General features: G+C 33.3%; 1 protein-coding gene across 1 annotated transcript; it reads right to left on the bottom strand.

Annotated features, from left to right (window-relative positions):
- Nucleotides 1-139: 139 nt before the first annotated feature.
- LOC114752413 (trihelix transcription factor ASIL1) lies at nt 140-3,256 on the bottom strand. The gene is made up of 2 exons (XM_028941161.1): nt 2,398-3,256; nt 140-888 (listed from the first exon to the last, which is right to left on the bottom strand). The coding sequence occupies exons 1-2, from the start codon at nt 3,067-3,069 to the stop codon at nt 430-432; spliced, it is 1,131 nt and encodes a 376-aa protein (XP_028796994.1). The 5' UTR covers nt 3,070-3,256; the 3' UTR covers nt 140-429.
- Between the last annotated feature and the right edge of the window lie 10,967 nt (nt 3,257-14,223).

Below are 14,223 nucleotides of genomic sequence, written 5' to 3'. Positions count from 1 at the left end.
GGACATTCATAATCCGAATCAGTACTTCGCATAACATTTTGGTCAAAATGAACCCAAATTTTCTATATTTTTCAGTTATATGTAATTTAAAATTTCCACATTTGGCAGCAAATTGGTAAAACTAAACATTGATAATATCTTTAACATGTTTGGCCACTAAATTATCATAATTACGACCATCACGATTTATAATCTAAAAAGAAGAAGCAGCCCTTGGTTCTCTTAATTAATGAGAGAGGAGGCTGCAAATTAAGTTTACAATAATGGGTTAGGAGAAGTTATTGTCACTCTCTTGTCCTGCTGTTAGACAGTTACACAGTCAAATTTCTCCATCTCCCCATAGTTTTCTCATCAATATAACATTATATATATTGATTAAATAATCAACTCTATACACTAACTAATACACATGATTGATTAATTAATTAATTAACTCCTACCAATTCTTAGTGAGGAATCAACACCTTTATTATTATTGACACTTGCAAAGATCCTAGCAATCTCTAGCTGGGTATTAGCAATGATCTCAGTTCTTTTAAGATCCATTTCTCCTCTCTTGGCCTCTGCTTCAACCCTCATCTTCTCGATCTCCTTCATCATCTCCATCCTCGCCTGCTCTGATCTCACCACTACCTCTGCAAGCCACCTTATGCTCTCTGCTATTCCCATCTCATTAAACTTCCCTTCTGCGCTCTTTCTCTTCATCTTCTTCATGTTGCTTCGATGATCCATCTTCTTCTTCCGCTTGTTGTTGTTGTTGTTACTTCTTGTTGGGTGATCCTTTGAATGGCTATACAGGGCTGGTGTGCTGCTATCTGTGTCCAGAGTTGCATTCATGTTCTTGTTGGACACTTGATCTGATGATTTGTTCGTCCCTAATCCATCTTCCTGTTCATTATAAATGAAAAGTCATTAGTAAGTATGTAATTTGATAATGCATAGTATTGATTACTACACCAAATATTTATTCTTCCAGTCCTCGCAACACAATGTGTTATCATGTCAATCCAGTAGTAGTATTGATTATATATATAGATGCAGATGAAATCATCAATCGATTAAAATATTAGCTGATTATTGGTGCTAATAAGTAAAAATTGTTTTAGAGAATTTACATTCTCTACATTTAACAAGAAAATATAAAAAAAAGGTAAAAAGAAGAAGAAGTGAACTTTATGCCCACTTTTAGTTTGTACTATTTATTTATTAAATATTAAATTTCTTAAATGCAGGAGATTAACAAAGTTTTTTCAATCAGATTCTAATGAATTTAAACCTAAATTTAAAATATGCATAACCTCCATAAGATAAATCATAATAAAAGAGATACAATCATATTAGCTTCATTTTTTGAAATAAACTGATCTTTGACATATTTTGATATATAATATTCACAAGACATGAATCCATGAGTTTTTACTGAATCCTCCACACACATGTTAAGTACGAAGAGTGATTCTTCAAAAGATTATGCATAGAATTAACTTTATCATTTGCACAAATCATATAATAGTACTCTTCATATCTTTAATATAAGACCTAATTAACTAATTTAAGTATATTAAGAATGTTAGCTAAATTAGTTAATATGATATGTTTTATTCTAAAACATTCTAAACATCTTTCTTAATTCCCTCCCCCCTCTTATATTTGATTACTGTTGAAAGAATATCAATAGAGTTAATTTGAAAAAAAAAAACTGATAAACATACAAAATAGGTCTTATATATAACTCATATATTGAGGATCGGAGAAGGATATTACTAATAGATAAACATATTTGACAGCCAGGATGAGTTAGCAGCCAAAACTGCAATATGGCACTATATTTTGTCAATGCAATAATTATTTTGAGTGTGACCCTTACTTGCTTTTGATGACTCATATTTGCCGACCATCCAATAAATGGCCTTTAATAGCTTTCCTTTAAAGACATAAAATCCTTATTCTTTATGCAAACGTGTATCTCCCTAACTTCTGCAATGAAGATAATGATTTTGTGTGGCAAAGAGGAAACTCAGATCAAACCCATAAAAAAGCTCATATTTTTCAAATTGTAAGACTTGTTTCATCAATCATTCCAACGTTTGTTAACTGTGCCTTACAGTCGCTAGTTTGTAATCTTTCCCGAGAGAGATCATAGAATGGTAAGAAACAAGAGATACGTTATCTATAATCAAACCAGACTCAGGCGAAGGTAATGCTTATGTTACCTCTCAACCAATTAAGCTTCAAATTTTGATTATTATCCGGATAAAAATTTCTTGTTAAAATGAATTTGGATCGAGGTAAAAATAGAGTGAGTAATCTTCAGTCACAATCGTAGTCGTTGTGTTAGTTTCGTCCTAATTCATACAAGCACTCTACGCTTCAAACTACAGTTAATTGTGCATTTACCTTGGCTAACCTGTCAATACCGTTGGATCCGTGAGAGTTTTGAGCGTTGGCTATCGGAGGAGGAGCGGCGACGGCCACCGGAGGCGGCTGTAGTTGATGAGGTAGCTGAGCCACCGCCAACGGAGGCTCCAACAACACAAAACCCTGGTTATTGCCGTGGTGAGTCACCTGAGACGGTGCCGCCGCGGCCGCGGCAAGCGGCACAGCCATCGTCGTGGTGGACGCAGTAGGCCCAGTCCCACGGAGCAGAAGATCAAGACGCGAATACAGCGGCCAAGACGATGATGCATCCCCGGACGCCGACTCGGAACGGTACCGTTTCTTCATCGACTCGATCTTGTTCTTGCACTGAGTCTGAGTCTTAGCAGACTTGGTACAGTTGGCGCGTGAAGACACGTACCTGGCGACGTCCTCCCAATCATGGCCCTTGAGCTTGGCTCTGTTCCGGAGCACCCATTTGGCTTCGTACGCCTCCAAAAGCGTCGACACAGCTCCTTCACTCCACTCATCTCTCTTCAACCTATCTCCACCGGCGCCGCCGCCGGTGACGGGTTTTCTGGGGGATTCTTCTTTGACGGGATCAATATGATCATGATGACTGGGGATAGACGGAGGAGGAGGAGGAGGAGGGTCATGAACAAGGGCGGATTGTGGTGGCTGTTTGTCTTCCATAGTGAAGAAATTGAAACCCCATTTACAGAATAGTGGAAATGATTGAAGGGATTAGGGTGAGAGAGAAGGAAGCTGCTAACATTTTAAGGGAAGGGAGGAGAAGGAAGAAGAACCACTAGCATATTCGGAAGAGGAGAGGGAAGTAGTGGAGGCAGAGCTGGAGGTGAGACCGTGGAGTATTGTCAAATAAGGCAATCATGTTCATGAATGTGTAAATGTAAGCTCAAAGGGGAATCATAGTCCACAAACAGCACCATAAATTAATGCTACTTGACGTGAAAGTAAAATTTTTTAGGAAAAATTAGACGAAAAACAGCCATTAAAAATTTTATTGATGACAAAAAAAATGAAAATTTTTTCTACTTAATCAATACTTTAACTGGTAAAAAAAAACTTTTCTAGTTTACCTAAAAAAAATTTCACTACTCAAAAAAGAAAAACTTTTCTAGCCATATTCAATATTTTAAAATTTAATCCTTTGATGGCTTTAATTTACTCTTTTGGTACTCATCTCCTCTTGGCTTAACCCTGAGTTCGTGGCTTTTTGGGTTTGCTTTTGCAAGGGAGATAAAGCAACCACGGTATCACGGTCTAAAGTGATTTTGCCGAGGAGAAAGGTAAATTATAAACATATTACAATAGTCTTTATTTCTCATATACTATTATATCATATCCTTAATATAATATCCAATTAATTAATTAAAAAGGTCAAAAAAGTTATTAAATTACTTAATTATAATATATATCACAAACAAATCGTTAGATTATTTTGTAGAGGGGTAATTAAAAAAAAAAGAGGTTGGTTTTAGTGTTAGAGAATTTTAATCTGATTTATGTTACAACTTTTACTCTCAAATTGAAACTTGTGGTTTGTTCTAGTAAGTAAAATAATTGTGTTAGTGAAGTCTAATTCATGACACTTAATGACATAACGATGACATATAACAAGTCAAAACAATGGAGTAAAAATAATTGAATGGACAAAAATTAGGTTGGGAATTAACTCACATGAATTTAACTTAACTGGGTTGGGTTGAGGGGGGGGGGGGAGAAGTAAGTTAGTTTTGGCGGTTAGCGTTGAAATGAAGCTAAGGCCAGCTCAGACAGAGATTCATGGGGTTCATGGTGGAGGTGCTTGGTGGTGGGACACTCACGTGGCTGTGTTACCCACTTTTTGATTGATGTTGTTCTTTGCATCCCAGTCACCCATTCCACTCACAGCTATTCTCTCTCTCTCCCTCCACCAAAAGCCACTATCTACACCACCACTGCCATTCTGCCACTTCCACCACAATCCCAATTCATGTTATATATCCTCCTTAATTGGAAAAATTCTCTTGATATGACTTTTCATGTTCATTAACATAAACAAATCAACCATCAAAGTGAGTTTAAACACAATAGATATGTAAAGAAAATTGCTACTTATTCTTTTTTAGAACAAATATTTCTATTTATGGAGAGAGTGAGATAGAGAGAGAGAGGTATTAGCCAATAATTCATGGGGGAAAATGAAAAAATGACAAGGATGACAATAAACTTTACGACAACAATGACAATAAACTTAGGTAGAGCCAGCTACATGAATCATATGATGTTATTGTGCTCCATCAATAATTAAATCTTTGAATAAATTATTAATTGAAAAGTTCTGCTCAATAATTTTATTAGCTCTTCTCTTTAATCCTACTCTACCTGTTTTCAGATACTTAATACTGCTTGATTTATCGTCATTACCCATGTCCAAACCATCTTATGTGATTTTCTATTATTTTCTCTTTAGTAAATGCCATCCCAATTCTTCAAAAAAGTAAAAACAAAAAATGATACTGCCTTTGGTCCTTAATATAAGACTTTATTTGACTTTTATTTTGGTCCCAAATATAAGACTCCAATCTATCTTGTCTCTCATATTTATATATATTTTTTTCAAAGTAGTCCTTCTAATAATGGTAGTTCTAACTAATACATTTGATTAGCAAAAATATTTTAGGAAAGACAACATACATTTACTACAAATAACTAACTTAACTTCTTTCCTTAATCTCTTTAAATTAATTAACTAGTTCTTATAATTAGGATCGGAGGTAGTACTAAATATTTCAAGATAATTTATTGGTATCTTTTTTAAATAAAAATATGTTATCCTCAAATTTTTTTTCGTTGTATATAAATAGGGTGGAACTAGGGAAGTATGTTTTACAACTACAAGAAATTAGTCCTAACCTATAAAAAATGAATATAAATAGGCCTTTATTAGAGGTTAGGAACAAGTTGGAGCCCTCTACTTAAGTAATTTTGTAGGGTATGGGAATGGGAGTCTCATGCCATGATTGTTGTGGCTTTTTGAAGGTTTAAGAAGGTGACGGGTTAAAGCACAAAAGTTTGAAAACTAACTGCCTACATGAATATATCCCTATATCATATATAATATGAAGGCCTAGGCCATGACCACCGTGGTGAGCAATCACAATAGGCCACATACACAACTATTCAATAAAAGATGAAATGAATTGTTCATCCATTTTCAAAAAAGCCATCTTTACTCCATTGGTTTCTTTCTTACTTTCTTTCTTTTTTTTAATTATTATTTTTTGTTTTTATGGGTTCTTCTTTTTCTTAGGTTTAAAGATAGATCTTTAGGTCTCCCCCTTTTCATTCTTCAATGGTGGATTTGTTAATAATGTCACGCCATTTAATTTAATTATTAATTATTACATTGACTTGTAGCCGAGAGTCCTAACATGACCCATTAATGAGTTGAGAATGAGTAGTCTTACCTAGACTAAAGCCTTAGATATCATACTATGTTAGCTTGGTCCGGTTTAGCTAACACCCTCGAAGTGGTATCAGAGCCAGCACAATTTTTGACAGAAGTGAGATATTGTTTGTGAATGTGAGTAAGAATATATTACCATATCATGAGTGAAACTGCGAACAAATTCATCGCCTGAAGTCCTGACGCCCACAGGGTTTAAATATCCTTTGAATACCTCTTACTCATAAGCTAGCTTTTGGTTTAGACCCAAGGGCCTAATGTCCTATCCATTCACATTCTCTCATTTTGAAAATTAAACAAAAAGGAGGCAGTACTTTGATTAAATAATTTCATATACTTTTCCAATGGAATGGCATAAATAAAGCTTAAATTATTCCGACATTAAGTGCTGCTATTGTATTCACAAATAGGTATGCCACTTTCATGGCTCAAGTTTTCTTTCAATTTATCAAATTTGATCCTAACTTTATTTGATTGGATTTCTATATAAATCTCTACAAAACTAAGTTTGAGAATTTTTTTTTCAGGAGGACCTTTTTTCGTGGCTGGGAAAAAACGTCACGAGCATATTTACAAAATCTTTATTAAAGATTGATTTTTTTTTTTATAATCTAAAGTTGTATTAATTTGTGATTAATTCAAGTTGAGGTTTGATGTTTCCAATACAATAGTAATACCAGTCATTAATAATTAATTCTTTCGAAATATTGATCACTATGAGATTTTCTTCCATAACTTAATTAAATATTTTTCTTAGTCCCTCTACGTCTTTTGATAAAACTAAAAACTATCTTTTTATTTTTTGCTAAAGCAGCATAAGTATCCTCCTATTGGAGGCAATCCTACTCGAAGCACTATCGGGTATTAAATATGGGCACCTCTCCTAATGATATTCAAATCTTGGTTCGTCACGTTATGAGGGATTAACCTCTTCTACTACACCCAACCCCTGTTGGTAAAACTATCTTTTTATAAGGATAAATACTATTTTTTTTAATTAATTACATTCTTAACATACAAATAATTTGAGCCAAAGTTGATGGGTATCTATTAAAGAGACAATTTTCTTAACAACTATTTTCTTTATTCACATATTTAGGATCAAGTTCCCTATTCAGAGAGAAGGATAAGATCACTAAATCATACAATAGTTTCAACAAAAAAATGCACTTATCATAAATTGATTAAAAAAAATTATAATGGTAAAATTAGATATGAACAATAAAATTTATTTAACAAAAACATATTTAAGCAAATAAACAGCAAAAATAATATAATTAGCTATCTCTTAAGAAACTAAGGGGTGTTTGGAAGCACCCAAAAGTGCTTTCCAGAAGTATTTTTCCGCAAAACGAGACAAACTCTTCCATATATTTACTTTGTATACCGTAAAAGTATTTTTAAAATCATAGTTTCATTTCTACCCAAACACCCCCTAAAATAAAAGTCAAATCCCTCAAACATGGGCGGCAAAATATTTATTTCTATTCTTATATATTCCTATTCTTTCAAAAAGGTGGTATATGGGCAATTGACTTTTTTAATTAATTTTTAATTCTATTCAAAAACTATACATATGAAATAAAATAGGTTCTCCAAATCAAATTTACTTTTTGAAAAGCATCATCCAAGATTTTGAAACTATTGTATCATGGATCTATGTGGCACTTTTTCATTAAAAGACCTTTGAATAAATAAAAAATAGGAGGAAAACAAAACGGAAAAAAAAGCTAACAAATTTACAATGATTAAAGAGATTGAAAGCAAATAATATGATTTGCACTTTGATTTTAAAGGTCGGGGAAAAAAGTAGGGGAGAGAAGATGCCAATAAATAAAGTGAAGGTACACTTATATATACTTCCAATATGAATGGTGCTATTATAATAGCTTTAGATAGTGCTCCAATAGTTTTCAAAACTTTAATTAATCTTTTGGGCTGCGTTAAATATATATATATTTATATATATTTATATGCTGATGCTGATGCTGTTTTGACAAACACTAGACCCTACAATTGCTAAACACTGATTAGATAAACCAAAAGGTTATGTGGAATTAATCAATTCAGAATCCCTTAATCAACATGTTTAGATCTACATTCAAGGGATAATGCATAAACCTTTAAATCCCGTTGTGTGAGAAGCAATGTCAATGTATTTGAAGCATGAGATTAAAACGGGAAATTTGATTAAAAAAATCCTATTTAAAAACTTAATTGCCTAAAAAAGCTTAAATTTAAGCGAATACAACTATGATCCGTGAGTGGCACATAATAGAAGAAAAGTTGCACTTATGGATTACAGTTGCACTCATTCAAATTTAAGTCATTTTAGCCCATTAAGTTTTCAAATAGGAACTTTTAACCAAAGTTCTCTATTAAAACCCAAGCTCAGTTAGACTAAACCCAAAAGCCCTTTTAAAAACACTTTTTTACAAATCGAGACAAACTCATCCACATATTTATTTCGTATACTGTAAAAGTACTTTTAAAATTATGATTTTGTTTCTACCCAAACATCTCCTAAACCAAAAAAACTGGTGAATTGGTTCTCTAATTGGTTCAGTTAGAATTTTTCAATGGGTTGAATTTTTTTGCCTTTCCTGGTTGAGTTTGAAATCACGTCATTTTGAGTTTTAAAGAATAGCAAATCATCGTATGTGTGTTTTAATAACTCAATTTTGTTAAATTATATGTGTACGTGGATTAATACCTTTTAATTTAAAATATCACTCGTTTCGTGACTATATATGAATGCTTTTGAACATTTTATTTAAAATTATATTATCTTAATCATGATTTATGTGAATTTGATGAGTTGACTCTAATTTCACCCACCTACTTTTAAATTATTGTCTCAATTGATTTAATAATCGCTCCTGTTTTTGGTACCTAAAAATGAAGAATTCAGTTAACTACCAAACGGCACACATCCTCTAGATCTGATCTAAACAATTTTTATTTTTCAAACATAATTTTTAATTCTAACCTATTAGCATCCTTATGATAAAATAATAATGAAAGGATTGGAAAATAAAATAAAAATAGCGACAGGTGAAGAGCACAAGCACATATTGGATCACCCATCGCCCTCTCTCAAAAGCTTCAAACCAGTTATTGTGCTTCCAGCATTACGGCTATTAGTGACCCACCAAAAGTGCCAACTGTATGAGGTTGGTAAATTCTTAACGCACTTGGTTTCTGGTGATTTTTGACGATTTCGACAACTGGAAATTTTTATTGTTAGATTTACTTTGAGATTTTTCAACTATTAACAAAAATGTTCAATGAAAATCTTAAAGTACATAATCAAATCAAAGTCATTCAATAAGTTATATCCTAAAGCTGTTCTCAGTCATGTTTCCACAGGTAGTAAAAAATTCAAAACATCCCTACAATTACTGATTTTAGAAAGCCTAACTTCTTAATAGGAAAATCGCAAAAAAAAAAAATCTTAAAAATAGAAAATTGTGAATAAGGACCCGTTACAATATTAGTATTGATTTTGATAACAATTGATAAGCAAATGACAATAATTTTTATAAACAGGTCCCTATATACAATTTTTCAACTTTCAAGGTCTTTTTATGATTTTTCCTAACTTAATTCTATAGTTAGTGTATTAAAAAGAAATCTTACTTCTATAGTTTCTTTAGACCATATAAAAAATTATTTAAAGAAATTAATTGTTTAGTCCTAGAGAGGTCGTTGCAGTGTATCAAGTTATAACCTCAAGAATCAGAATCATAACCTTCAGCAGCATAAATAGGTACACATTGTCAAAATATTGGAAAGAAATTTTAACGTTTAAAGTCTTTAATTGTGGGTAATACAATTTTTGAGCCTTTAACCTCCTTTTCTAGTGCTAGTACCATCAAGCCATTAATACCTACCCTCTAATTCTAACTACTACTTTTTTTTGGTCTCTTGAAAAATTTAGTTGTTTATATTACCTCCGGTCCTAATTATAAGAGCTAGTTGACTAATTTTAAGAGATTAAGGAAAGAAGTTAAGTTAGTTATTTGTAATAAATAGATATTGTCTTTCTTAAAATATCCTTACTAATTAAGTGTATTGGCTAGAACTACCATTATTAGAAAGACTACTTAAAAAAAATACATAAATATGAGAGATAAAGTTGATTAGAGTCTTATATTTAGGACCAAAATAAAAGTCAAACAAGATCTGATATGAAGGATTAGAGGTAGTATTAAAATTATGTGAATGACAAAGAAAATCATGTTAAAAAACCTACTTCTAATTAGACTCAACAATATTTCAATCTTTCAATGTCGGTGATAGGATTAGATACTACATAGTTGTATGAAAAAATTAAAATTTGAATGGAATAATAATAGGTAAGAGACACAGGCAATGTCTTTTGGACACCAAGGTGGGTCAGGAAGGGCCATTACATGTTAGGGCAATAAGACCTATGCACATCCACTACAATAAAGCACAAGGAAGTGCACATTATACTTTGCATACCCATATGAGAAAACTTAAAAAAGAAAAACTTATGAAAATGGCTGGTTGGCACTCACAAAAGGTATCCTATGAGAGGAAGAATAAGAGGAGCAAATGTAAAGCAAAACGAAAAAACAAAATCACTATTCAAAAGTTGGCTTTTTGTACAAGTTTCCACTAACAATGAAATATGAACCAAAGAGAGAGAGAACTCAGCTGTGGAAGGAATTTCAAATTGTGGTGACACAGTAGTATTACTGCAACTCCATTGTGTGGATCAGCAAAACAGGTCCCAGCAACAGTGAGATCATCAAGTGTTTTTAAGCTAGTGAAGAACTTCTCAATGGGAAGAAACATGAGGGATCAGAATGAGAATAAAAATCTGAAAGGGAACAACTTCAGAATTGATTCATCTATAGAGGACTAAAATAGGATTTAGTCAAACCCCATGTCTTCTTTGGTCCTTCTTTACCTCCAGATATAAGCATGCAGAGTAACAACCTCACATGATTAAAGAAACCGATTTTATGGTTCAAACTTCAAATGCGTTCTGCTAGGCCTAGTTTATTGTAGTTTAGTGACATGAAATGCTTTCTTGTAAGCAAAAGATCGTGGATTCGAACCCATTTGTAATCTCAAACTGTTAGTGCTTGCCTGTAAAAGGAAACTGCAGTGTACTAAAAGCCTAAACTTCAGTTTGAAACACGCACGCATCTGAAGTTTTTTCTGTGGTCAGAATGGGGTTTGATACTTCCATCAGATAATAGGTGATTTTTCCAAGGGCTCTTCAACTTTTTCCTTTTGAACCATGAGGAGAAAGGTGTGGGGCTTCATTCAAAGGTCAAAACAGTAAGGAAACAGCATGATTACAGTGAACAGATTGATGAGCCTAAGAGTGCGGTCCACATGTCCAAGCAAAAGAACTGAGATTTTAAAAGTTAATATGTTCCAATTAAAGCTGCAGAAATTTTTGAGAAAATTAAAGATGCCCAGGTGTTTGGAGCCCAAATCCTGTTACAACGAGCCCTTGATGTGGATGCAGAGTATTGACCAATAGCATGAAGCATCTGCTTTGAAAGGCCCACTACGTCCAAAAACATACAGCAACAGAGGAAATTTTATGGCAAAAATTTGTCTGCCTTTACCTAAAATTCCAAAAATTTTTGGCTCATAACTTGCAATAACTTTGAGAAGCTTCATATTCTCAAAGAATCAAAATCTTAACATACATCTATTGTGACCATTAGGTGCAGTTTTCGTTGTTTCTTTCACTCGTTTCACTCCCTTTGGTCACCTGCTGTAGGGTTTTGGGAAGGATATAGGATCAGCTCTATATATTGTAAATATTAAAATTGTTATGAATGTATTTTAGTACACACCCCCTTATTACAAGAAGGGCTGGGATGTTTGGTTTAACTTATTTTAAATGATTTTGCACTATATGAAGTAGATATAATAAGAAATTTTTATCTCATAAAGCATGAAAATAATTTTTGAAGGTGATCCCAAAACCCAACTTAATTTGAGTGGGTAAAACTCTGATGTTGGTGGTTTGGTTGGTCAGAAACAAACTACCTTTTGGTTAGGACATATTTAATAACTAAACTTTTATTTTTTAGTATGTAAGAAAAAAAATTATCTGACTTCTTATATTACAGACCGGAGGCGGAGGGAGCAATCAATGAAATTTGCGATGTAATTATGTGTAATGGGTGTGTCATTTTTTCAAAATTATAAACAGAGAAGCAAACAATTACACCAATTAGTTATCTTGCCCAGCTCACTGCACGGATGCTCAGTATATGACTTTTGATCTCCTATTGGGTGTTTTGCCTCAAGCTTTAAGACTTTTGCATTGAAAATCAAGCCCATTCATAGTTTTTCCCTATTTTCTTTTTTTATGGTTTCATCCATAGGCTCTGTTATTTTGTTTCTTATTGTTTTTTAAACCCATCATTTTAGTGCAAGCTTCGCATATTTCACATATTTATAATTTGATAATTAATGTATTTGATCTTTTATCAAAAAGGGAAAAAAATGTTAAAATTACTCATTAGGTGCTCTGTTTCAACATGTGACTCTCAGGAATGCATAGCGTCTATTCTGTTCAGGTATTCACTAATTCTATGTGTAAAATTAATGTGATTACTCAATGCCAAAGAGTCATTATATATTATCGTTCATAGAACGCAGCCATTAATCCTAAGTGGAAGACTTGTTCAAAATCTCTGGCTGTCTCAGTCATTTTCCCTGAATTTGATTTGATGTGTTTTGTTTCCCTTCATTCATGGCAAAATAAAAAAAAGTCTTAACTTTCAATCAATTTCACACGAAAGGAAATCTGTCCCTAAAATTTGTAAGCTCTTCAAAAAGATGGAATCTGCCAAATTGAGACAAAGTTGATTGAGTCAACCACAAATAACCATGCAGGAATATTAGACACGTTTGCTCAAAAGGGACCCACCTCTAATCTGACAAACTTCAATGTCCAAAACTATCTTTGGTGTTCTTCATCAACCCAAGAATTTACATACAGCCACGCTTTTCTTAGCCTCCTTCAGTCCATGTATTATATATATGCGTTTGTATATGCATGCTGAATTTGCACTTGAAAATGTTAAGAGCACAGACCATTGCTTACCCACAACTTCATGCAGAAGATAGATCCATTAATGGCCTATCAAAACTACACAGTGATGTGATAACTATAAGACAGTCCAGCTTTTAGCTTCTGGTCTCACATCGAAAAAGCTTCTACTACAAAATGAGGATCTAGCAGTTATAATTTGTATCCAAGTTTATTCCTAAATCTAATCCACTTCAATAAAGGAGAATCAACCATTTTTAGCCGAATGGAAAACGATCAAAGATGGTTAAGATCCAAATAGTGAAATGCCATATTTAGACACACTTCACATGTCCATATAGTGAACCACACACACCACAGCCACAGTGATGGTGGGGCCTAGACACCCCTAGGGCAACTGAACCAAAAATAGCAACACAAAAACTTGACTGGACCCCATTTCTAGCATTTAAGTGTGAGCGTAAAAGTCAGAGCATGTTTCCTAACGTATTTGTGAAGTTGATTGTGCCCTTAAGTCGTCCTTCCAAAGTCATCTTGTTGCACTAATGGATTACTCACTATTTCTTTTAAGTAAGCTTAGGTTTCCCCACTGTGGAAGACTTCGGATAAGAAAGTTGAAATCTGAATAGACTATAACTAGCATGGAAGCAAGAGCTCATTTCTAACTTTCTTTTATACTGCCTCGGTTCCTCGTTATAAGATCTCTTTTGTAGACTACAAATGAAATCCTATAATTAAAACTTGAGACAGTATATATATATGGCTATCCCGCTAGTTAGGAGCATTGTTAGCTCTATTGGAAAGAAATAATAATAACTTGGTTATGAACAAGCCACGGGAATTGAACCCGCACATGGTGGATTCACAATCCACTACCTTCATCCACTTGACTACATTCCCCCCGTACTATCTAAAAGTTAAGAAAATATGCATTTGTATTCTTTTTTTTTTCATTATTTTTAAATTTGTACTCATCTTCTAAAATACGATAGCTCTCACAAAGGCCTTTCTTGCATTCTCGAGACGTCATATTTAAGCAACAAAAGTCTCTTCAACCAGGACCAATACTTATTAGTTCCAACTTGCTTTTTAGAAAGACTTGAATAGATTATTCTAGCATGCTAGTCCAAGCATGAAAGTCAAGAGTATTTGTGAATTTGTGAAAGACTTCATCAGTGCAATGATTCACACACCTTGGGTAGTTGATGTACAGACCTTTTGGGATTAAATCAAAGCCATAGACCTTAAGAACAAGAGGTTGTGTGATATGAAAGAAAGAATCGCAAATCTAAGCAACAGAGAATGATCCTTCAGCAGCATA

Source organism: Neltuma alba, unplaced genomic scaffold (assembly GCF_004799145.2).
Source record: "Neltuma alba isolate B1F8T4 unplaced genomic scaffold, ASM479914v2 tig00007376_pilon, whole genome shotgun sequence".
Classification (NCBI taxonomy): domain Eukaryota; kingdom Viridiplantae; phylum Streptophyta; class Magnoliopsida; order Fabales; family Fabaceae; genus Neltuma; species Neltuma alba.
This window is presented reverse-complemented; position numbering and strand designations above follow the sequence as displayed.

Coding starts and splice junctions, on each gene's coding strand:
- LOC114752413 (XM_028941161.1), bottom strand. CDS start 3,069: ATGGAAGACAAACAGCCACCACAATCCGCCCTTGTTCATGACCCTCCT. Junction 889..2,397: donor GTATTGACAGGTTAGCCAAG/GTAAATGCACAA, acceptor TATAATGAACAG/GAAGATGGATTAGGGACGAA.